Source organism: Diabrotica virgifera, chromosome 5, assembly GCF_917563875.1.
Source record: "Diabrotica virgifera virgifera chromosome 5, PGI_DIABVI_V3a".
Taxonomy (NCBI): Eukaryota; Metazoa; Arthropoda; class Insecta; order Coleoptera; family Chrysomelidae; genus Diabrotica; species Diabrotica virgifera.
In genome coordinates this window covers 248336876-248352672 of record NC_065447.1, presented here as the reverse complement: position 1 = coordinate 248352672, position 15797 = coordinate 248336876, and the positions used below count along the sequence as shown (strand labels likewise).

At 34.8% G+C, this 15797-nt stretch overlaps 1 protein-coding gene across 2 annotated transcripts in view; it reads left to right on the top strand.

Moving 5' to 3' along the window:
• The window catches only part of LOC126884780 (uncharacterized), a 196342-nt gene extending 184317 nt beyond the window's left edge, over positions 1-12025 (top strand). For both annotated transcript variants that reach the window (XM_050651007.1, XM_050651006.1), the window contains exons 6-7: positions 2051-2247; positions 6416-12025. In XM_050651007.1, coding sequence (XP_050506964.1) covers positions 2051-2247; positions 6416-9610 — 3392 coding nt within the window. In that variant the 3' untranslated portion in view covers positions 9611-12025. The remainder of the gene's footprint in view (positions 1-2050; positions 2248-6415) is intronic.
• The last annotated feature ends 3772 nt before the right edge of the window (positions 12026-15797 follow it).

The window sequence follows — 15797 nt, the reverse complement described above, 5'->3', positions numbered from 1 at the left end:
CGTGTTGACATATTTGAGATCTATCAAATTCTCTATTTTTAATATAAGATTGATGTTCACTTATTCTAACGTTTAATGGTCTTGATGTTTCACCTATATAAAACTGTTCGCATTCACAAGGTATTTTATACATACAATTCTTTGTCCTTTCTTGTTCATTGTTAGATAGGTTTAGTTTTAGATAGAATAGATCTCAATGTGTTGGTTGTTTTGAATGTTGTTGAAATGTTGAATTTATTTCCTATTGTTTTAAGTTTCTCGGATAGTCCTTTTATGTATGGTATTGATATTTTCCTCGTATTATTTCTTGTGAATGTTGTAATATCCCGTTCTATGTTGTTCTGTTCCATTCGATCCAATCTTGACAATTCCTTATTATTTATAAACGATAAAGGATAATCATTTTTAAATAAAACAGATGTTAAGAATTGTTTTTCTTCTAAAAATGAATTTTCGTTAGAACAAGTAATTTTGGCTCTATCATAAATATAAGGATTTTATGATTCCCTTTTTAACGTTGATGTTGTGATTTGATTTGTAATTAATAATTTTAAAAAATCATTTTTTTAATAATATTGTGGCTTATTTCCCATTATAAATAGTTAAAATTGTAAAAATGCCACAAGAAAATAGCTTCAGAATAACATTAAGAAATACTTCCATTTATAAAGATTTTAGGGTTCTACAGAAATAAAAATAGTGAAGTAGAAAGAAGAGTAACAATTGAATAGAACGTTACCACAACTTTGGTATCATACCTACACTATATATACACAACCGGTATCGCTTTCTGAATGTATAGCAGTAAAATAACGTTATTTGGTCATCTTTTTTATTATCAGAACACTAGATCGATATATTGACCTCGGTATTCTTGCAAATATTCTCTCGTTTCGTTATTTACGGACAAGCTTATATGTTACGTGTTGTTTGACGACAGAATCCTTACACAACGTGAAATAACCTTAATCCGATTTGGATTTTATTTTTTAGTACATACTCTGTAGCAGGTGCAGAATTTTTTTACTATGCTTTACATATAGGTATGTCCTTAATTCCTGAAAGCTTTTCGTCAATTTGACCACAAAATAAAAAGGAATATAATGAAATAGCTTAACATTTTATGAGAAAGAGAAACATCGTGATTGGAGTATTAAAATCAGTGGCGTGCAATACGTAAAGGATGCAAATAAAAATGACATTTTAAGACTTTAAAGACCTAATAAAGCTGAAATTTTACTTCTAGTGTAGCTCTATTCTTCTTTCATCCTTGATAAATTCCTTAATGACAGATCTATAAAAATAAATATCTGGCTGTAAGCAGTACTTATTTTAAACTGATCAGTGTGCGATAGCCATTGAGTCGCTTCTATCTTCTATTGTCTGTCATCCATTCTTGTATCTTCTATTCCCATGCGTTCCATGATTTCTTATCGTCTCTCTTCTGGTTCTTAGCGTTTACCATCCTTAGCGTTCACCTTCACTATCCATTTCGGTGGCATCTATCTTTCTCCAGTTTCTTTTTGTTAATTACCACATATAACATCCATATAATAGCATTCTTTTACCAAAGTTTCATCTAGAGTTTCATCTATAGTTTTATCTATACATAGTTTCATTTATAGTTTCATTTATAGTTTCATCTATAGTTTCATGTTTCATCTATACATCTTTTCATCATTTCATCTTACCAAACTTTCTCTTCTAAGTTATATTCTTGTTTCAGAGAATTCTATATAAAATTCTATATAAAAAGGTAACCTACGTATAGCTTTTCTGGTTTGTATTATTCTGGTGTTAATTTCTTGGTTATCAATTCCTTCTCGATTGAATGTTGGTCCTGGATACTTGTATTCATCAACAGTCCTATTCATGCTTTTGTATACTAATTCTATTGATTGAAGCGTGTCCTCAACCACAGCTGTTTTGTTGATTTCTCTACTTCAAGTAGTCATTTTCGGATACTTCAAGATTTTAGCCCTTACAATATTTTGTACGCACAGTTTTTTTATGTTTCTTAATATTAGTGTTTAAAGTATTACTTTTTTAGGTGACCGCATAAACAGCGTAACCATCAACTTTGAACACATGGTATATGAAGACGCCTTGGCTATCCTCAGTTATGCTAGTCCCTACGAAGTAGTCATCGAAGCCAAAGGCGGCAAACTGATCCACAATGTACCTGGTCAAGGAGGCCAGCCCGGCCATCCTGTGTACAAGAGTTCTTCCCATTTGGATTTATATAACGTAAGTTTTTTTGCTTCATTCATAATAAAAATTCAATGAAGTATGTAAGGTTGCAAACACCTATTATTAATATTAATATCAATATAACAATAACCAGTGAGAGCACTAATATACAGGGTGTCCCCGAAAATAGTGCGTTCCTTAAAGGTATAAGTAGAAGGCACCATGTAGAGCAAAAAAGTCTTGTATAACATTTTTTTCTAAATTCAACCGTTTAGCCAAAAAACCAAAATACATTTTGGTATGCAAATTGAAATCTGACAACTATGTATACAAAAATCTAAAGATATTTAATAATAATTCAAAAATAGTTGCGGCATGCGCCTTTAGTATTTACATTAAACCCTGTCTTCCTCCTCAACAAACAAACAAATTCTTGTTGAAGTTATACTTCTTTAGGCGCGATTGAGAGTAAAATTTCATAATACTGCGCGCATGCGCACACAGACAGTATGGCGTTTAGTTGCTAAATCTTTTTAGTTATGTACAGTCCGTCTAATTTACTTACCGTTGCACTTCATTATCTACGCCAGAGATCTAAGTTGACATTGTTGCCAAAGTATAAAAAAATCCTGAATCCATTTTAAATCAAATAGATCACATAATTATTGTAAACGTGGATTATACAACAAAACAAATTAATATTCAATGTAAATAAATAAAAACTTAAGAAATGGAGAACAAGAATTAAGTTATAATCTTATATTATAAGTTATAATCATTTAAGATGTGCAGTGCAAGCGTTTTTGCACTGCATTGTTAATAATTATTAAAAAACGGCTCCGAACTCTTGGGAGAAGCCGATAGGTTTCTTTGTAGATTATGTTTACAATAACAACTAAAAAAGTTGTCAAATACCTCGATTATTCCAAGTCGTGATAAAATTAGGTGAAATTTATATTTTTATAGTAGAGGATCTTTTTATAGTAAAGAAAATAATAAAAACAGTAAATATAATAGAACAGATACTTATAGTAAAGAATATAAACAAATAAAGTGTCATCACCGCAACTGTCAAATAAATGTTAAAAATTTATTCTAAAATGTCACCTTCGTTCGATTACAGTTACAGTGTGTTCCGAACAAATTACGTGCTTTATAAAAACGCTTTATAATCCATTTATACAAATTAAATGAAACATATTATTGTGTATTTCTTTAGGTTAACATTAATAGAAATCTTCAAATATTATTTCTAGGCGTATATAATAAAATATGTCTAGTGGCTGTAATTCCAGTGTACTCAGCAAAATAATTCTAAAAAAGAACACACCTACCGCCAAATATTTCGCGTTGGCACAGTATATAGAGGTTCCACAGTAAAATCACTCTTCTGTCGGCGCTTTGATCTCAGGAAGTAATACCGGCAGTACGCAATTGGTAATTCACCAGTGGTGGATGCGGGTTTTCCCTGTTAAAAGCCGTACGTTTCTATGCGACTAGCAATGCGAGAGTGGGGCAAAAGCGACTAAGAACATTGCGCGGTCGCCATGCGCGACTACAGATTTTACTTCCAATTTTTCGGAGAGTGGTTCTACTGTCCCTCTTTATACTGTGGCGTTGGTATCATGCGACGTCACAGGCTATGACGCGGATGACGTGCAACGGTTAGTAAATTAGACGAAGTATATAAATATATCAGTATAAGAAAAGGTGTGAAAAGAATATATTAGTGTTTTTAGTAAATATATTTATTATAATTTTTGTGTCTTTGGATTTGTCTTCCTCAGGAGTAAGACGAGTATTATTAAAACATTTTATTGTATATTTATTATACTTCACCTTGTCTGTTTGTTACCGTGAATTGTCATTAGGTACGTCCGAACCGATACAGACACAGTCCTCGTAGCGTATTTGGTATAGCATTCGGCCAATGATCGAGAGGTCTTGAGTTCGAATCCGGAACAATTCTATACTTTTTTTTATATTTTTAAAAGCGGTAAGCACAAAATTAGTTTGATGTTTAAAAAAATTAAAACAAACTGTTTAAAGTATATTAATTTCGTTGAAATCATATAATAGAAGTATAACTTCTTACGTGCGTACAAAGTACACACACATTCTTTTTTTGTTTGATTTTCAAACATGGGGTGGTATAATTATTTTGCAAGTGTAGGTACCTGTCTGACTTACATTTCTGGTGTCAGTAACCTAAGTCACAAACAGTTCTTGTACAGTGATGCCAGATTATTTAATTTTATAAAATAAAAGTTCGCTTATATGGAGAACAATGTAATTTTTTTTTGGAAACGGTTAACTTTAGAAAGAAATGTTATAGGACTTTTTTGTTCTACATTGTGTATTATATCCAGACCTTAAAGGAACGCACTATTTTCGGGGACACCCTGTATACAGATGCCTCTAGCAGCCCCCTAACATTCCATGTTGCGATGCGATGTTTACTACGTAATGCTATTGATCCTCCAGCATGCCATTTCGTACATATTGCCTGGTTGTCTAGAATCATCTGCCTGGCGCCCAGTTCATACCATTCGGCTCCGCAACTATACCGGGTGGTGAATTGGAAAGCGGGCCATAGGAAACTCAATGTAAAATTCTAAGCTGTTAAATTCCTGCTTCCCTAATTATTTTACATCAAAAGTCATCAGAAACTATTTGTAGAGAATTGAATTCTCTATTGAAAACAACTGTTAATATTGTTCTATGAACAATAATTATTCAAAATGTTGTAAAAATATAATACAATTTTGAGAGTAATACGCCAAAGCTAGGCCACACACAATACAATAATGTGTATAAGATTGCATTTGTTGACAATGAATTTATTATATTAACAATTAGAACTGTCAATTTTTTTAATTATTTTATCATTTTTTGTTTAAAACACAATAAAGTTGATAAGATACCCTTAGTTAAGGAGAAAATATTAATAATAAAGATATTTTCTTCAGTCAATAATGTGCTCACTGTCAGTTAAATAGTAACGTGTGGCCTAACATACCCACACATACCTACTGCGGTAAATACATTATATTTTTCAAAATTTTGGAATGTGTTTAAATCGTAGAACAATTGTAACTTCTGTTTTTAATACAGATTTCAATCCTCTACAAATAACTTCTCATGACTTTTGATGTAACATAATTAGGGAAGCAGGAATTCAACAGTTTAGAATTTTACATTGAGTTTCCTATGGCCCGTTTTCCGATTCACCACCCGGTATAACGTCGGTTGCTAGCCGGATTGTAGAGCACAGTATTTCCTTGCTCAGTCGTCATTCCATAACTCTCTCTGGGAAGATAATCAGGTGGTTTCCAATTGCCTGCTTGAACGCAGTATCACCGCCAGGGTGTAATACTACTTCACCTTAAATTATCAAAATTTGGCAGCAGACGAGCGAAGCAAATTTCTGCCAACATCACAGATTACAAACATACAGCCCCAGTGCAATAATGACATAGCTGCTGCCCTACGTCATGCCCTCAGTCAATCTGCGAGTACTTATTTGGTTAAAACTTCTGTATCTGTAGAGTAGGAAGGGTGAGTCAAGTCCCAGAGCACTTAAACCACAATTGACCCATTGTGCATCCTCCCAGGGGGTTGTCGTCCCAGGGTTGTTGGTTGGCTACACCTTATTCATACGTGCCCTGCGCCCTGCATATCTACAGAAACGTTTTATAAGATATTGGAACGCGCCGTGTCAGGGTGGGGACTTCCCTCATCCAATCCGTTTTCCGTGAAGTACTGAAACGCCTCTACTTAGTTCAGAGCTCCACATCCACTAGCTGGTACCGACACAGTACACTAGTAGCAATAAATGATTATCCGACTCCCCTTTTATCCAATTTTATGAGCGGCAGCGAAATACACAGATCTTGTTACACATATGCAAAAGCAATACGGACATTTGTCTCGTTTGTGTCACTGGTTGGCAGAAGATATAGAGAAATGACATCACACATATGTAAACTCCCAGAAAACGCACCATACCATGCAAGCTCTGAAAATTAGGATTCCTCAAATGTAGCAGGCTATATCTGCTATCAGTCAGTATTCCACACATACTTAAGAGCAGAGGACTGAGATTCTCTCCTAGTTTTATTTCTTTATTTCTATGTGGAATTCAGCAGATTTTTTTCTATTCATTTGTAGTTTTTATCTCTTAGTTTTATAAATACTCTAATTTAATTTCTGTTTTTCTTTTCAGGTTGACAAAACCGGAAAGAAGAAGAACGATAGCGGATCCCTGGACTCGAACTACTCCAGCTTGAAAAAATCCATCAGCAACATGACGACGTTGGAAAGAAAGGAGTCAAACTCACCGAGAATCAACGCAACCCCCAAGAAAATCGTCAACAACATAAACCCCGAACATCTTAAAGTTCAGCTAGAACAAAGAATCGACAATCATGCCAAAGGAAAAGATCAAGAGCCCATGGAGATGGAAACTCAGAAGACGGAGAATAAGTTTCCTAAATTTGGGATAAGAGTGTTGCCGTCTGAGCGGCAGACGAGTCCAAAAAGTGCTGAACAAAACGACAACAACATTAACATAGAGAAGCATTTGGAAGCTAAGCCGATCAGTATAGACGAAGTGGATGACTCCAAGCTACCTCCTCCTGTTAAGAAGCGTGAAAAGAAAGTCGAGAAAACTGAGAATTTTGACAGGAATAGCTTAAACAGCTCTGGCATTAAAAGGGACCCACAAGGGATTCCGCTTGAACTGCCTGAACATATGTTAAATGCAGCTACAGCAGTAGTAAACAACAGGAAGTCTCTAAATAGAGAATCAGTGAGTGTCGACGACCAGAAATTGGTCAAAAAGAAAGGAAAAGCACCATTGATACCAGAAGATGCCAAATCAACAAACTATGATGAAATACAACCAGCTAAAGAAGAATCTCTTAAAGATATTTCTTTAGGAGACACACTAGAATTAACTTCTACCCCTAATAAAGATTCCAAGTGCTATAATTCCGATTCGGATGGTGAAACGGATAACAACTCTTCTGTGAACACCATCGAGCTCAATTCTAGTGACATTACTATTCATCAAACCGAAGAAGAAGAGCGGCAAAATAGAAAAACTGTTAGTACCGGGGACTTAACCAAAATCAAAGAAAGCAAGTCTAATACAGGCACATTGGAACGAGCTCAAAGTCTTGACATTTCAGACACTACAATTCCTTCCAGGAAACGAAAAGTTGTCAGAAACGACGAAGACTATTTGAAATCAGACGAAGATCTTTTCAGAAGCGAAGTACTAAACAAAGAACCTCGATTGTCGTTGATTCTGGATGGTTTGAATACTTTCCAAAGAAACAGACTCAAAAAATCGACAGAGTGGGGCAATTTAGAGGATGCGATTTTAAAACTTAATCAAGAAGACGAAAAAGACGGCCATAGCTCACTGGAAGCAGATAACAGTGAGTACCACGCAGTGGTTAACAAAATAAACGAGATCAAAAGGGAGTCTGAAGATGTATTGACTGACCCTAATAGTCCTAAGAAGATAAAAAATGAAATTTGGCCCGATATCAGCAAATCTGGTGATTCAGTTGTTGATATTAACGATATGGTAACAGTTGTAAGTGATGAAGTTGTAAAGATAGAAGATCTTGGTATGATTGATACCCGTTTACCCGAAAAGCCTGTTTTACTAGTAGTACAAAAGAACGCGAATATCAACAACAAAATTTACGAACCCTTCGACCTACAACAACCTGATGTAGATCCAAGTCCTCCACCTAAGCATGACGTAGAGATCGTCATTCCAGAACGAAATAAACGACAAAGATTGCCCGATAGTTCAGCGGTACCGGTACCGCCGGATCCAGTACCGGAGATACTGGACGAATGGGATATAGCGTTCCCAGAAAACATCACCAATACCTCCCCGCCTCATTCTTTGGAGACTGAGGATGTTGTACCTCTGCAGTACTCGCCGGTGCCTAAACCAGAGGAGGTGCTTTCCAAGATTCCGTTGCTCAACTCCATGGTGAAGAACCAGAAGGAAGAAGCCATGAAACAGTCGGTTTTGAGCGCAAACATCACAGATGAGACCAAGACTGTGGTTAGTCTAAGTGCTTTACCTGTGGAGTCAAACCTGAAGGAGGTAACACAAAACTTTTTGTACACGGAGCAGCTAAATAACGAACCTGAGGATATTTATTCACCGAAATCATACGACGTTAATGTTTCGGACGATATTAAAGTCTCTAGGCATTCGTATGAAAGCCTCGAGAGACAGAACCCAAAAAGCGACGATGCCAAATCTCAGAATTCAGTTAAACACGTCAGCAATATCAGTGTTACCAACTCAGCGAATGGTGACTCCGAATTACACAGTTTGGAGTTTAGTATAAACGAATCTCAAGACATGTACACTACAGCTTTAGAAAATAGAGATTTTAACGATAGTAAAGTAGTACTAAACACCCCTGATTTGATCAAAAATGCTACTCTAACAGAAGCTATTAATACCTTAAACAACGAAGTTACTTATACGAATCAATTGGATGCTAGTGACGACAGCAAGAAAGGAAATTCATCACATACATACATCACAGAAATTAAAGTCACACCAAACAATTATAAGCAAACGAACGTGTCTGAAATAGAGATCAAATCTGAGGAACCACAACCAGAAATTCCTCTGTCCCCACCTCCAGAAGACGACAGAAATCTGGACAAGGAATTCGAGAACTATGTCAAAAGCTTCGAAGCCAAGTTGGAGCATTTCGAAAACAACATCCATAATTTCGATAAGAGTTTAGAAGACTTCATCAAAGAAGAACCACAAGAGGTGAAAACTGAAGAAAAAGTTGACGAAAAAGAGCTGCACAAGATCCAGAAAATTGCAGAGCAGCAGCTTAAGAAGCTACCGGAGATGAAGTTTACGACATCTAGTTATGAGAGTTCAAAAATTCCCGAGAAGCGGCACTCACAGGTCGAGTTACTGAAGTCCAACTTCGAGAAGTCTCCCGCGAAACCTCCAAAGCCTGAATCGGCGACGAAGTCGCGCATTCCAATAGCTACCGCAAAAACACCTCCAACTTCCCCTGAAAGGAGGGATTCCAGGAATCTGGAGAACGAGAACGACAAGGCTATCTTGGAACTGATGTCGTCCTCCATGACGTCCACTCCTTACACGACTAAAATAAAGCCTCCAAACAAGAACATCACAGTAACTTCGATAAGAACGAGTTCCAAGATACCGTCTGGTCTTCCAACTTTGGGAGGTACGAGGACTCCAAGAAAAATTGAGATCAGCGATGAAAATGTGGTGCAAGTATCGACCAATGGAAATGGGAGTGTGGAAAGTAGCTTTAAACAGTGGGTATTTAATCCGTCCAATGTAACAAACGTTACAGTTACTCAGAGTAAAGAAGAAAAGAAGTGACCTTAGCTAGGAAGTTAGTGTTATTGGACTGAGTAGGCAATGTGGAGTGGAAACAGTTGTGGGAATTCTTAAATTAGTTGTAAGAACTTTTGGAATAGGTTTCAAAGAAAAACTAGCCAGTACAAAGAACAAATTGTTTTGTATATTTTACAGGTCCAAAGTAGGGAAAGTGGCAAAAAACACAACCTAATATATCAATACCTAATATATCAACCAGCCAATCCAAAATTAGTTATGGATTCTGAAATTTTATATGTACTTAGTTGTGAATAATTTTGGAAATGGCGCATACAATAGGATTAGCCATGACAACAGTCAATATTTTCGGAGAAAAATCAATAAATACCGCAGATGACAAAAGAATTAGCACTAACACAATTACATGTTTCTTCATGTTTGCCATTTTTATTTATCCTTGATATGTTCACCTAATTTCTTACAGTTATCTACACTTCCAGCGCCATATTTCTTTTCAGTCCTTCAGTTTCAAACTTGAAACACAATTTATTTTGCAATTCTGTTTTATTTGTATCCAAACAAATTCTGTGATGTTTCTATCTGGTTAGTATGGTAAGTTTGAAAGATATTAGAAGTATTTTAAACAAACCGCCACCCCAAAAAATGGGTAATTTTTAATGTCTTGTATTTCCTAAACCTGATGTCCGATTAAAGTAATTTTTTTAATATGTTATAGCCTTATTCTTTATTAATATCGCTGTAAGAATATTATTGCTAGATAGGTACATTGGCATTGTATACAGGGTGTACGAATCAAACTGGGTTTTTTTCTCAAACTTTGGAACACCCTGTGGAATGTTCTGGCTTTTATAAAATACTGAAATTAAAACCCAACTATAGCTTCCAGTTTTCGTAACATTCTGTTTTTTCATTCATTCGCTTATGTTGGATAATAAAAAAGTTAGGCACTTTAACAACTACCCCTGTTTTTCGTCAATATAGGGTGTTTTTAAATAAGTACGGCAAACTTTAAGGGGTAATTCTGCATGATAAAATAATGACAGTTGGCTTTATAAACGTATGCCCGCAAATGCTGTGTTTCCGAGATAGGGGGTGTTGAAATTGTTCTTACAAACTGACGATTTATTTATTGCTCTAAAACGGTTTGTTATATGCAAATGAAGTTTGGTAGATTTTAAGAGGTAGTTATTGCGCATTTTTTGGCCATTGACGTGCATACGGGATATATCTAAAATGTTTATACCCGTATGCACGCCAATGGTGAATATAAAATTCTTAATTGTATGCCAAAAAATGCGCAATAATTACCTCTTAAAGTCTACCAAATTTCATTTGCATATAACAAACCGTTTTAGAGCGATAAATAAATCGTCAGTTTGTAAGAACAATAATTTCAACACCCCCTATATCGGAAACGAAGCATTTACGGGCATACGTTTATAAAGCAAACTGTCATTATTTATCATGCAGAATTACCCCTTAAAGTTTGCCGTACTTATTTAAAAACACCCTGTATTGACGAAAAACAAGGGTAGTTGTTAAAGTGCCTAACTTTTTTATTATCCAACATAAGCGAATGAAACAAAAAACATCATGTTAAAAAACCTGAGGCTATAGTAGGGTTTTAATTTCAGTATTTTATAAAAGCTAGAACATTCCACAGGGTGTTCCAAAGTTGGAGAAAAAGACACAGTTTGATTCGTACACCTTGTATACAATCACAATGTGCCTGTCTAGCAACAATATTATTACAGCGATATTTTTAAAGAATAAGGCTATAACATGTTAAAAGAATTACATAAATCGGATATCAGGTTTAGGAAATACAAGACATTAAAAATGACCCATTTTTTGGGGTGGCGGTTTTTTGTGCCGGTGAGTGTATATTGCACGATGCAAATAAGAAACCCAATAAGATTATGGAAATAAGGGAGTCATTAAATAAAAGTGACAATATTTTTATAAACACCCTGCATTTTGTATACAATTCTTCTAACATATTTTGCCATGTACTATTTATTTGCAGTGGAATCTATTTTTATTTAAGAATATTTAGTAAATTCCAAGGATTGTCCCTAAAACTTATAAAATTTATAATTATTTTAAATAAATATTGTATAAATGATCATTTTAAGGATGTTTATCGTTAATACGCTTCTTACAACTGTGTCCATTCCAGCAATATTTTATTTTTGTAAGGATAAAGTAATGCTCAACTAAGATTACCTATTTTTTACATACATGATATGTGTATCTATGTGGAAAGATTAGTGATGAAACGTAAAGCATTTTATACTTATTGTTGAAGATATTTTGTACATATATTTAGTAGATTTATATTTTTTATAAAGTTATTGTTGAAAGTTCTACAAATTTTAAAGGTGGATATTGTAATATACTTACCTTATAAGACAGCAAATAAATTTTTTATCTATATTTGTGTTTTAATCCAATCTATTGGAGAGAAATCATATAAGTCTGTTCAAAAAGATGAGCGTCAATATAGATGGAGAAAGATTAAATAATCATGAAGTTTGCAAATGAAAAAAAAAGAACCCAAATCACCACCGATATTTGTATCCGGTGTTGAAGATATGAACCCCTTAAATAAACTTCTTATTAAAATTGCTAAAGATCAGTACACCTTGGGTGAAAGTCAGGTAAGAATCCAACCAACTTCGAGTGAAGCATATACTACTATAGTGAAAGCATTAGACAGTAAAAAAACACGAGTATCACCAGGCTAAAAAAAGCAAGCCCTTTAGAATAGTAGTAGAAAATATTCATTATTCAACATATCCTGACGATATTAAACGGGACATAAAAGCTCTGGGACATGAAGATCTAAATATATGGAACGTTAAACAAAATATAACAAAAAAACCATTGCCCATGTTCTTAGTCAATTTAAAAATTAAAGAAAATAATAGACATCTATAATGTCAAGAAACTAGGTCACTCGATAGTTACAATTGAAGCCCTTTATGCTAGAAGAGTTATTCCACAGTGCACCAAATGTCAGAGATTCGGTCATACAAAAAACTTTTGCCATAGAGAATCCAGATGTGTAAAATATACAGGGTCACATCACACTTCAGAATGTACCAGGAAAATAAAAGATGAAAATGTGACATGTGTAAATTATGGAGAACAGCATCCCGCAAATTACAGAGGGTGTATTATACACAAGCAACTTCAAGAGAAAATACATCCAAAACTTAGAGAACGAAATGGACAAACGTCTAAAGGAAACAGGGCTACAACACAAGGAATGACACATGCACAGGTAACCAATCAAAATAATCAACAAGAAGGTAACACTATGTACCAACAAAATAGTATAAGTCAACCTAATGATATCTTTGAACTAAAAACAATGATGATAGATCTCATTACGCAAATGCTAACAATAATGAATCTTATCACCGCTCTTGTCTCAGATAAGACATACTGGTCCAAACACTAAAAATAGCATTATGGAATGCAAACGGCTTAAACCAGCATACTCATGAACTCAAAAGTTTCATAACCAACAATGAAATAGATGTCATGCTAGTTACTGAAACTCACTTCACAAATAAAAGTCACCTAACCCTATTTAACTACAAAATTTACATTACCAACCATCCAGATGGGACTGCACATGGAGGCACAGCAATACTAATAAGAAACTCAATAAAACATCACGAACTGGAAAGATATACAGAAAATCACCTACAAGCCACTACCATTGCAATAGAAGAAGTTACTGGAATCACCAAAATATCGGCAGTATACTGCCCTCCCAAGCACAACAATAAAAGAGACAACTATGAGATTTTCTTCAAAACGCTTGGAAACAAATTTATAGCCGGTGGAGATTACAACGCTAAGAATACAGTATGGGGTGCGAGAGTAACCACTAAGGCTCGTGAGCTACTAACTGCAATGCATTGCAATAATCTAAACTACCTGTCAACAGGAGAACCCACATATTGGCCTTCGGACCCTTACAAAATACCAGACCTTCTTGACTTCTATATCACAAAAGGAATTGACAACAAATTAGTCACAGCAACCTCCAGCCTAGACATGTCTTCGGATCACACTCCAGTCCTTATGAACATGTACTCCGATGTAACTCAGAATCCAAATCCACCCGCTCTGTGCAATAAAAATACCAACTGGGATACTTTTCAAGAAGTATTAGATGAAGCAATAGATTTAAAAATACCATTAAAAACTCCTGCAGATGTTGAATGGGCGATAACTTACCTCATAAAAAACATACAGAAAGCTTCATGAACAGCAACTCCAAACTACAAACAGTCAACAAGAAAAGAATCCTGCCCTCCAACTATAAAAGAAAAAAATTCAGAGAAAGAAGGCTAAGAAGAAATTGACCACAAAACAGAACAGTGAGCAATAAAAATAAATTTAATAAAGCAGCAAGGGAACTAAAAAAAATAATACTTAAATAAAAAATGATTCTATACAAAGATACTTGGAAGAGCTTACACCAACAGAAGCCACCGACTACTCACTATGGAAAGCCAAAAGGAAACTAAAAACTCCTCAGACACCAATACCACCAATAAGAAAAAACAATGGCAAATGGGCAAGAAATAACATGGAGAAGGCAGATGCCTTTAGTGGCTATCTCTCACAAGTCTTTCAACCAAACAGCTTGGAATCAACACCTGAAGAAGTAGAGGAAATAAATAGAGTACTAAATGAACCTTACAAGATTAAATTATTTTTCGCAACAACTGAAAATGGCAGTAATAATTATGATCCCAAAAACCAGGAAAATCTAGAGGAATTAACATCATATAGGCCAATAAGTTTACTGCCTGTGCTTTCCAAAGTGCTGGAAAAATTAATAATGAAACGCATCAAGCCAATACTAGATAGCAAAAATCTCATACCAGAACATCAGTTTGGGTTTAGACAAGAACATGGAACCATAGAGCAAGTCCATAGATTAGTAAAACATATCAGCAACGACTTTGAAAATAAGCGATATTGTTCAGCAGCGTTTCTTGACATAAGCCAAGCGTTCGAGAAAGTCTGGTACAAAGGTCTACTCTATACACTAAAAAACCTATTGCCTCATCCGTATTATGAACTTCTAAAGTCTTACTTATCTGACAGATTCTTTTCAGTTAAATACCATTCAGAATATTCAGAATTATACCAAATAAAATCAGGAGTACCGCAAGGCAGCGTGTTAGGAGCAATGCTGTACCAGCCTTTTACTGCAGATCTACCAACTTCAAGAACTACAATAACAGCAACCTTCGCAGATGACACTGCAATACTCGCCTCACATCATGATCCACTAACTGCCTCAAGAAACTTATAGGCTATTGATTATGTTCAAAATAAGAGAGCTAAAAGGAACTACAACGTTAATGGGATTTTATTGTCTCATATGGTCAATGGACCGCAGGTCAAGGGACCGGTCATATTTTCAATATTTGAAAAAAACCGCGGAGTGCTACCATTTAAATAGGTGCTTTTTGAGAAAGGGGCGAATTAGTCCCTAGGCCCAGGGTGAATTAGGGTGAGTTATATGGACTTTTGGTACAAACACGTCTACAGGAAAATTATTCCAGGTTAAATTTTCTATCGAAATATCATATTTTAGAGTAAAAACTATTTTTTTTTACAAAAATATATTCAAAAGAAAAGCAAGAAAAAAAACATCAAAGAAAGCAATTTTGTTTTTTGCACCATAACTTTTTTCCTCATGGATAGAGATATAGGTATTGCTTCAGCGAAAAATAACTTCAGTCCATTCTCTTTAAAATAACGTTCAGTAGAAGTCACTAGGATTTATATTTTCCGAAATAGGATTTTTAAAAGTTCGCCGCTCACAGCATTTTTAGGACCATTTTCCCCATTATTTCGCAAACATTGTTCTGTAACTTTTTTCTACGCATTTCTAGGTATATGTAATGGTACATTTAGTAGAAATAGAAGTCAATTACCTTTAAAATTGTCTATTGTATAAGGTTGTGCTACTATTTTTAAGCAAGTTATGCTTTTTCAAGGTTTTATACTTTTGATGATTTTTGATATTATTGTTTAAATTTCTTCTTATGACTTTTTTTCTTGTACATTTAAATATATACATTGTGCAATAAACAAAGCTTATTTTCTTTACTTTAAAATGGTGTATTGCAAAAAATTCTAGGACTATGTTTAAACAAGATATCCGTAGGAT